Source organism: Meriones unguiculatus, chromosome 3 (assembly GCF_030254825.1).
Source record: "Meriones unguiculatus strain TT.TT164.6M chromosome 3, Bangor_MerUng_6.1, whole genome shotgun sequence".
Taxonomy (NCBI): domain Eukaryota; kingdom Metazoa; phylum Chordata; class Mammalia; order Rodentia; family Muridae; genus Meriones; species Meriones unguiculatus.
The window spans coordinates 104985024-104995529 of NC_083351.1; the positions used below are offsets into that span (position 1 = coordinate 104985024).

The 10506-nt window shown below is 44.1% G+C and overlaps 1 protein-coding gene across 2 annotated transcripts in view; it reads right to left on the reverse strand.

Moving 5' to 3' along the window:
- Marchf11 (membrane associated ring-CH-type finger 11) overlaps positions 1-1979 on the reverse strand; it is a 107936-nt gene extending 105957 nt beyond the window's left edge. Inside the window, exon 1 of one of the 2 annotated variants that reach the window (XM_060380412.1) lies at positions 1096-1979. In XM_060380412.1, the coding sequence (XP_060236395.1) occupies positions 1096-1617 (522 nt within the window). In that variant the 5' untranslated portion in view covers positions 1618-1979. The remainder of the gene's footprint in view (positions 1-1095) is intronic. The other variant, XM_060380411.1, reaches the window with a different exon arrangement.
- Positions 1980-10506: the final 8527 nt, after the last annotated feature.

Consider the following 10506-nt stretch of genomic DNA (forward strand, 5'->3'; position numbering starts at 1 on the left):
AAGCTCTATTTCTTTTCCTTCTAAGCAGTTTACCCAAAAGAATGCAAGCGTCAAGCTCTATCCCAGAAACAAAATTAAATTTTTATATCTCTGATGGGAATGATACTAAAGTCTTAAACACTATTTCCAAGATAGTGCTTAGAGTTATGACATAAATGTTCCACTGACATACAAAATGTCTGCAAGATATAGGCCCCAATGCCCTTGGGGGAAAGCTCTACTAGTAAATCTCTTTAATAACTTTTAAGTGGATGGTCAGATGCATTTCCTCTGCAGTTATTCTTAATCGTTGCTAAAGAAGAAGTGCATGGCAGAAAGCAGCTCATAGCAGTCGTATGCTTTTACTTTTCTAAATGTAGCATCATAAATATCGACTCAGGGCACTGCGTTCCCGAAAGCCTGTGTATTCTCCTGCAGCTTCCTAACTTTTCAAGACACTAGACCTAATGTTTTCACACACTTTGGAAGGGTGGTGCATTATCCTTTCCCTGCATGATGAGTCTCAAGGAAGTTTGCACATGCCTTTAATGGTGTTTATAATTTTTAAATGTGTTTCTAGCAGAGCACCAAGCTCATCAATCGGCTAAAACAGCCTTTCTTTTAACGCTCTTCCTTTTGCAAGAACTGTAGCACCTCTCTCATTAAAAATCTGCAATAAGTAAACACCCTCTTTTGGTATTGTAGCATGACTTACTCCACCACTGCCCCATTTGTATTCTAAGACTAAGCTGGACGCATTAATAGCAAAAGGCTTCACCTTTGCTGGAGGTTTGTTCCTACATATAAACTAAAATCCTGATTAACTCACACATACACACACTCATACACACACGCACAAAACCAAACTCTTAATGATGTTACCATCATTAAGTACCAGAGGAGTGCCTGAGTGCAGAATCAGATAGAGGGCAAAGGCATTGGCTAATTTACTTCTGTATTCGCCACGGGACTCTTCATCTGCCTCCATCGAAAAGGAATTGGACTAAAAGGCACTGCGCGAGGCGTGCTCTGTCCGCGGTGCTGAAAGAGCTACCCTCGCCGGCCGGGTGCGCTCACCGCTCACCGCCTGCCGACCCGGAGTCCCTCCGGCCTTACCTGCTCAGCGCCCTGGAAGCAGATTTTGCAAATGGGCTGATGGTGCTGGTGCTGGTGCCCCGAGCGCTGGTCGCCGCCGCCGCCGCTGCTACTGCTGCGGCTGCTGCACACGGAGCGTGTCTCGGGCTGGTCTCCGGTTCCTCGCCGCTCGCCCTCCCCGTAAGCCCCGGCCTCGGGCTCCCCCGGGCCGCCCTTCCCCGCCGCCGCCTCGAGGACCGCCACCTCCTGAAGGCGCCTGACACCCTCGCAGGAGTCACCGGCCGCTGACAACTCCTGGTCGCCGGGCAGCAGAGACGGCGGCGGCGGCTCCTTCGTACCCTTGCGCCGCGGGACCACCTCTACCGGCGGCTCGCCGGACCCCGCGGTGCGCTCCAGGGGAGCGGGCAGCGGCGGCCGGTAGCGAGGGGAGGTGGGGGCCAGGGCCGGCTCTCCAGGCGGCGGAGGTTGGGGCGGCGGGGGCAGGGGCGGCTCAGCTTCGCGGCTGTCCGCCCCGCCGCACCGATTGCTGCCCTGGTCGCTCATGGTGGAGCCGCCGCCGCCGCCCTCCTGCCCGCCCGATGGCGGGCCGGGCGAGGGCTGCAGCCAGTGAAAGCGCAAGAGGAGGCCAGAGATGGAGGAAGGAGGTGGGCGGGAAGGGGAACCGGGGCGCCGGGAGTGGGAGGGCGGGACCAGGAGGGGACACGGAGGACCGGCGCGGCGGCGGCAGAGGCGGCTGTTCGGATGAGCCGCCGGCTCGGCTCTGATGGAGGCGGCGCCGAGTTCGGCTGCGCGTGCCAGGCGCGAGGGGGGTGGGGTGGGAGGGAGCACCAAGCTGTGCTGGGAGGCTGGGGAGAACAGGCGCGGGACTCGGAAGGGGGTCGTGCGTGACAGGGACGTGTGGGGTGCGTAGAGGACTCAGCTGGAACTGGGGGAACCCTGGGTCGCCTCCACCAACCCCGCCCCGGGCCGCTCACGTCGGTTCCGGGGCGGATTGCCCCTCTCATAAGCGCGTGGCATTGCGGCTCTAGTGAGCAAAGAAAAGGGGGAGGGGTCGGAAGCTGCTGATCCAAAAACCGTTACTAGGTGGGTCTGGGGAATTCCGTGACAGCGGCCGGGTGGGGGCGCGGTGGGCCAAGCGAAGACCCGCGTAGGAGTAGGGATGGGGGCGAGGCAGGTACGCCTGTGATGCAAGAACCCATTGAGCTGAGGCGCTCGCGGAAGGGTTCTTGGGGACAGATGCTGTAACTGCTCTTTGCTCTACTGCTGTTTGGGGGGATCCCAGTCCTCACTCCCTTCAGAGGACTCTGCATCCCAAAAGTCTTCAAGCAGAAGCCTCTAGAACCTTTGTCACCCCTTGTCCAGCCCTCTTGTCCCCCTCTTCTGCATTATGTATCCTGGGTTTGTAAATTTTTGAGATGTTTCGGAGGTTAGAGGGTCACATCCTTAGCAATGCCCCATTCTATGGTTTGTGGGTCTCAATCCTTGCAATAATAATGTTGCCTCCTTCACAAGAAAAGTGGCTACAACCTTGAACCTCTGTTTGACCCCCGGTCCAATTCTCTCTCTCTCTCTCTCCCTCCCTCCCTCCCTCCCTCCCTCCCTCCCTCCCTCCTTCCTTCCTTTTGGGCAGGGTACCTGACAGAAACCTGTGCTCTGGCAGTGCATTTCAAATCTGGTCATCTGAATTCTTAAGTGGTCGGATTTACACACCAAAAGGTCTCTATGCAAATCAGTTGTGACTTTTCACTGAAGTGACACCTTAATGATTTTGACACAAGCGACTGGCCCTAAGAACATTCATTGGCTACACTTCATAGCTGAAGACCCGGGATCAAAGAGGCAAACCAAGTTGTTCAAGGTCACCAGATTATTAAAGGACTTTTGGCTGATTCCAGCTTTCCCGGCTCTGACACCATTGTGGTGTGTGTGTGTGTGTGTGTGTGTGAGAGAGAGAGAGAGAGAGAGAGAGAGAGAGAGAGAGAGAGAGAGAATGAGAACTCATGGGGAGGGAGGGTACTGGGCATATGCCTGAATTCACTCCCAATCCTTTCTGCATCTTAAAATAGTTCTGTAGTATGTGGTTTGTTTGGTGTCTCTGACTCCAGTTAACAGATTTTGAAATAGTTGAGACAAAATACAAGCTAGAGCAAATTTTGCAATTACACATTTGGCAGTAAGAAGTATATTTGCTTTTGAGAGAGAGAGAGAGAGAGAGAGAGAGAGAGAGAGAGAGAGAGAGAGACCCAGATCTTTTGACATATATCAGTGTGATTTGGATGAAGTTGCAAAAAAAGAAAAAAAAAATCATGAATGCTTTGTCACAAATGGCCTCAGATGAAACAGCTTCCAGGAATGTCCTCTCACACTTAGTTCCCTCAGACCAGTTTATTTTTGGTAGCACAGTGGCAGGCAGCAAACACAGTTTGAAAATAAGTCTTGCAGGCCCTGGCAACTTACCATGCTGAAGAAATATGATTATAGGCAGGCATTGTTTAAGTCCTCACCTATCAAAATAACATTTGTATGTTATCCCACTTTTAAGATTTTCATAAGTGTTAATATACTCATAAGCCTGATCATAAATTCTTAAAAAGAGACAAATTTTATATATAATCTCAGATAATTCAAAGTATATCTAATAAATCATTATGAGATATGACAAAATATGTTATTAAATGAAGGCAGGGATTATGTAGATAGCAGGTAAGCAGCAGCTAGATATGTTCTTTCAGTTGCTTGTTTCTGGAAAAATAACTCAAATAATATGAAATTCTGTTTTCTTAATAAGATGATTAACTACATAAAAATGGAAAGAAACATTATTTTCCAGCTTCACTGAACTTGAAGTCCATCTCCCCTCCCCCCCAACAACAAAAGGCTTCACTTTGCCTACTGAGTCTTCAAGGGACCAGTAGACACTATAAATTTTGACCTCTACTGTAAAAGTGTGGAATAATGAGAGATATGGAAAAAGGATGGGTATATCAGCTGCCTAAACGGAGGAGAGAGAGAAGACATATAAACAAGGACTGAGGAAGAACACCTCACTTCCAAAAGCCACCAGAAGCTGATGTTTATCAACTAAGTTTTTAAAAAGTCAAGTTTTGCCAATGTAAGTGAATGTTGAAAAGTATGTGAAACCTTTAACAAATATAAATAAGAAAGCCAAACATAATGCAGCAGATAAAAATAAATCCACTATTATGCTCCTCAGATACATTAGTCACAACGTGTTTCATTAGGAAGTACAGACCCTTTAGACACCAGCAGCTTAATCTACGAACTGTGGGGAAAAATAAGAAATAGCCAGGCAAGTGTGTCCCCAGATGTCCTTTTGTGGCATTAATGTATATCCTAAGAGTTTCTCTTGCAGCTTCCCTAGCGTGCACACGCTAGAATTAGATGCTGAAATCACTTCAAGGGAAGAGGGTTAGAAAGCAGTTAATGCAAGCTATGGCAGGCGAGAGTGATTTTAGATTTATCGAGAATCTGGACTAGATGTGATGACCTTGCAATACCCTTTAAACAAACAAAGATAGCCTGGAGACCTCTTTGGAATAGCTTTTTAAAATATTTTAAGTGTAGCTCTTGCAGATATTCCAAAAGCATCCCGTTGACACCTTTACCATACATTGGTACATGAACAGGAGACTAAATATAACACACTGTATTCTCAGTTGTCTCCACCTGCCCAAGAAAAGAAACTAAGAATCCAGCCCATACAGAACCCTGGAGTCACTTCCCTAGCCCTAGGCTGTAGAACCCTGAGGTGAGGCTGTGCTTGATGGTGGAGAGCTACATCGTACCCAGAACTCACCTCTACAGAGAATCACAGAAGCATGTCTGTCAGCCGCATGTCAGCACAGTTCCGTGTGCAGTGAGGCCCACAACTTACAGCTTCCTTCCTCTTCAATTAATTCTAGCTTCATACAAAAAGATATGTTACTCAAAGCCACTTTCACTAAGCAGGTCCAGTCCAAAAGTAGACAACACCCCAAACCTTTTTTTGCATCCTCATTATGCCAGTAGCCAGCTGCTCACTCACTCTGTTGTTCAAGCCAAAAATCTTTGACGTCAACCTTGCATATTCTTTTTCACATTAGTGTATGAAATTAAAAAAAAAAATCCTACAAATGGACTTTCAAAGTATGTACCAAATTCTACTACTTCTTTTCACTGCTGTGATCACTTGGACCATCAACTTGTTTTCCTGATTGCCCCTCTGCTTCTCACCTGCAGCAGCCAGATGATCTGATTCAAGTGCAAATTCACACCTCAGCTCCCCGACTGGTATCACTGATGGCTTCTGTGGTATTTTGAATAAAAATGACCCCATAGGCCCATAAGGTGTGTTTCTATTAGGAAGTGTGGTCTTGAAGTGTCTTGTTGGAGTACATATGGCCTTGTTTGAAGAGGTGTGGCCTTGTTGAAGAAAGCAGGTCAGTTGGTCAGTCTCTTCCTGCTGCCTGCTGATCCAGATGTAGAACTCTCAGGTCCTTCTTCAGCACCGTGTCTGCTAGCAAGCTTTCATTCTTTTCACCTTGGCAATAATGGATTAAAGTTTTGAACTGTTAGCCAGTCCTAATTAAATGTTTTCCTTTCTAAGAGTTGCCATGGTCATGGTGTCTCTTCACAGCAATAGAAACCCTAACAAAGACATCTTCCCATCATAGTCATTATATTAGCAACAAACAAACAAACAAACAAAAAAACACCTTGGCACACCCCTAACTCCATTTCTGAAGACATCTTAAATATCCTACCCAGAATTCGCCTCTTCTTATTTACTCTCACAACAGTCACCAGCTTGTTCCTGCAACCACCACCCCTACAGGATCTCTTTCTTCTCTATTTCAGTCTTTAAGACTCAGTCCTGTCTCACTTCACTAACTACCACGTCTGAAATAAGATCTTCCACTCTCATTTGAAATCTGACCTTAGCCAAATTCCATCCCACTACTCAACACCCACTCATTCATCCCGCCACCATATCCACTCATATACCACATTGTCCATATTTTTCTTTTTACTTTTTTTCCTCACTTAGCATCTTTGACTGGTACTCTTGTCCTAGAGGAAACTGTCTTGTTAATGGTTCTATTACCAGTGACTAGAACATAGTAGCACACAGCAAATATTTACTCAAAAAAAAAAAAACAAATAAGATATTCTGTCATGCAGGGAATTATTCATTAGCTTCTGTGTTTAAAGCACTATGGTTAAGCGAAATTCTCAGGTGAGAATGCAGTCACCTGCAGAAATATGCTTCTTCCATAATATGCAAGATGTTATTCTCCATTTTTTAACTGAGTTAATACAAATTATCTCATTTTTCATCGTATGTACTTACTGCCTACTTATTCCTTTGTTACCAGGGATAACCAAAGTCAAAATCTTAGGAGATTTTATCATATTCACCAAAGACACACGACCAATTTTAAAATTCATGCTCTAGCCTGAAGGAACCAAAGTGAAGGAGAAAGGGTGAATAACGGATTATGTGACCAATCTTGCCACAGAACTGCTGTGTCTTCTAATTTTACCTGATTTTACTCTTTAGTATCTGTAAACTCTACCCACAGTTTCAGAACATTCTTCCTCTCTCTCTTTCTGGTTTTGCTTCCCACACCTCTCCATGGTTTTCTGTCCCAGTAGTGATCCCACTTTTAAAGGCTTCTAAATGAAGATGGCCAGGTCCTCTCTATCTTTATTATGTTCACTGATCCACACCAACTTGATAGCTTTGACCTACAGTCCAGGTGCCTGGTGTCATCTCTGAAAGCTCTAGGATACCTAAACTCTGACAACAAACAAGTGCTATCAAAACCACCAAAGCCACCCCTTCTTCAGCCCTCTCCCCAAATGTTCTGAGACCTTCCATACAGGAAAAGGGTCTTTTATGAGCATGTTTGATTTGTAAATGATGATATCGCACTAAAATAATAAGAAAGCCTTGTGTTCTCCCCTGCCTTGAACCTTGGAAATACAAAAGAGTTCTTCACATCAGAGATGTGAATGCCCAAAGTGCCTAATTAAAACACCATGGATGTCTGCATGCACAGGGCATCCAGAACCAGCCTGCCATCTGGAATGTAGTAAAATCGATGTCACTTGACAGGGCAGCCCAACCTCTAATAAAGCCATCTCTGATTCCGCTAAGCTGAAATTTATCTTGTTTTCTACCAAACTCATATATTAATGGGATTTCATGTTACATCTTCAACACTACACCTTAAATTATAGCATTAGATATGTTTTTATTTGGGTCTTTCTCATCATTCCACATTTTAACCCATTTGAATTAAGTCTATCTATGCACCTTTTTCTCTGAAGGTTAAAATACCTGTGATGCTCAGTTAAGTAAACTAAATATTACTATTAACAAAAAATGCTAATTCAAAATAACTACTATTTTTAAATTATTAATACACTCACATATAAATAACAACTTAAAAATCGTATGATCCCACCATGCTTAGGTAGAGAGCAGAGGAGTCAGCTACAGAGCTTGCTAATGCAGACAACCACTCTATAACTAGCTTTGACAAAGGCTCCATCCCTGGGGATCATCATTCAAGAGCTATCATTTAAATAGGGAGTTGCCAAGTTTCTTTACTCTTTCACCTGGCCCTACCCGCTTTTCTCCAAATTGCTAATCCCACTACCAGAACATCAGACCTTGTTGAGGAGAGTGAAAATCTGAAGCAAGAAGCAGTATTAGTTTGCTTTCTTTCACATGAGTGTGAATCCTGTCTGCTGTGATGACTATGTCTCTTGCAGGGGCTCGACCATAGAGGCACTCTTCAACAAAGAGGAGAGCCAGCTACAAGTTTACACTGGCCTACTAACCTCAAGGGCATCTTCCCGCACCATTCTCTAGACTTTAAACATTCCAAGAGAGAGCTGTGATGTTCCCAAAATTCGTCATACAGAGTAACAGCTGCTTGGCTAATAAAAAGGTACCATTTATGCCCACTTCTTGGATGTAATCTGTAGCTTGTACCAGTTAATGATCTTTGCCACCCTTTGCTAGACATCAGAATTCCCGCCCCCAGCCCTGTCCTCAGCTAAGGCATGAAAATACACTTCCAGACGTGCGAGTTACTTACTGTGATACAGAAGCAGGAATTATGATAAAATTTAGTTATGCACCAGATGCCTCAAAGCTAAGTGCAGAGAGGCTTGAGCAAATTGGCATAAATTACTCGTTTTAAAAAATAACATTTGATGGGTCAACAAGATGTCTCAGAGGTTAAAGATGTCTTCTGCCAGGCTCGCTGACCTGGATATGATACTCGGGAACCACAGAGGGGAAGAGAGAGATGAGTTCCTTAATGTTGTTTGCTAACCTACACACATAGGTAAAATAAAACTTTACATGTGAAATAATATTTGATACTGTCACAGGCTCAACTGTTTATATATATAATATATATTAATATGATAATATAATATATATATATATATTAGAGATTAATTGTAAAAGAAAACACCATAAGTACAATCAGCAATGAACAACCCAGGTCTGATGGACAGTGCCCTTTGCCTGATGTCTTAACATCTGTACAAAAACCAAGAAGGGAAAACAAAATTAAACACTTTACAGAGATCAAGGGTTGTACAAGAATTAAAAGTGTTATTGGACCCCAAAATACAAATAATTCTGTACAGAGAAGGGGTTCATTGCAGTAAACTTTCTCAGAACCAGTTGTGACGGGTTTAAGAGACAGACCAGAGTATGCTAGAAGCACTCTGACTGAACCAAATCAAGAAACTGTCTGCCATGCATAGTGAGCTCAGCGTGAGGGCTAAAATGCGAAGGCTGAGAAGATTTGTGATGCAAGCATGAGAAAGTGACTATAATTGGAATGAGTGTGACAAGTGTGACAAATCAACTATGTGCTGAAGGACAAGGAGACAAAGACTGCTCAAAACTGTCCCCGTAAAGTTTGACCATTTGCCTACCAAAAAGTCTAATACAACCTAGAGCTGAGGGTCAGGAACAAGCCACCCCCTAACAGATCACCTCAGCCTGTGCCCCAAGGGACGTGATCCTTATTATTATTATTATTATTTTAAATAAAACTCAGTAGATATGCTTCCCTAATTTCCATGTCCACAGCAGGATGCAAATAACAAATTTGGAAATGTAAGCATATGAAAATAACAGCTAATGTTACTCCCTTCCAAAACAATTTAAAGCCAATCTCTTAAAAATATCTCAGTAGTAAGATTTCATTTATGCGCAAAAGAGCTTCATGTATGCTTGAGTTAACTCCTGAAAATCTTGCTGCCTCATAGCCTCTACATGCATTGGTGTTTATAATGAAGGATGTGAGTGTCTGAGAAAAGTACACAGCCTTAGCATATTGCTCTGGATAGCACAATTACTTAGCAAACGTGGACCCTTGTTTCAATTATCAGGACCTTAACCTTAGAGAATAGGTGTGTTTCTGTTGCCTGTGCCATGTTTGTTGACTACCCTATAAAGGGTGATGAAACATGCTCAGAAGATTCTTTTTCAATAATTAGTTACTTTTCTCTTATTTTTAATTTTATTTATTTATGATTGTGAATGCTATCCCACTTTCCTAGGAAGTCTTCTCTTGATATAGATGTACAGTGTCATGGCATAAAGGCTTCAAGTGCCATCAGACAGAAGGAACACAATTCTTGACAGTAAGCCACAATGCTGAGTAACGTTTGAATGAGCACATTTGATGTGGATGGTCAGAAGAAAGATACCAAAAAGTCAAATGTTTCTACTGATGTAATAAAACACAGTTGACCAAGACAACTTAGAGAAGCAAGAGTTTATTTGGGATACAGTTCCAGAGAGCTAGAGCCATGATGGCGGATTGGAGGCAGCAGGCTGTAGACTTGGCAGCTGGAGGAGAAACTGAGGCTCCACATTTTGAACCAAAAACAGAAAGTGAAATGAGCGAACTAGAAACAGCACAAGTTCCTGAACTCTCAGATCCCACCTCCAGTGATGTATTTCCTCTGGCAAGGCCACACCTCCTAAAGAGACCCCAACAGCACCACCAACTGGGACCAACTATTCAAATGCCAACGACTGTGGGGGACTTTATTATTTAAACCACCACCATCAGTCATCCTTTTCTGTCAGTTAAGAAAACCTGATTGAGATGTTTCCTTATATGCTTCTGGAAAGCCTCTGAGATAACCCGCTCCCCCAGCCCTGGCACATTATGTCTGCTAGTGCTTTGGCTAACATGCATATTCACCACTGTCTTCTTCAAGCTCCTGGTCCTTCTCCACCAAAAGATCACACATTGTTTGCAGGCTGGTCATTTATAGTCATTTATGTTTATATTCAGGCAACCTTGATAGTTTTTCTCCAGTGCTTGGCACGAATGTCTGAAACATAATGGGTATTCAGGAGAAGCTTCCACAGTGAACACACAGAAC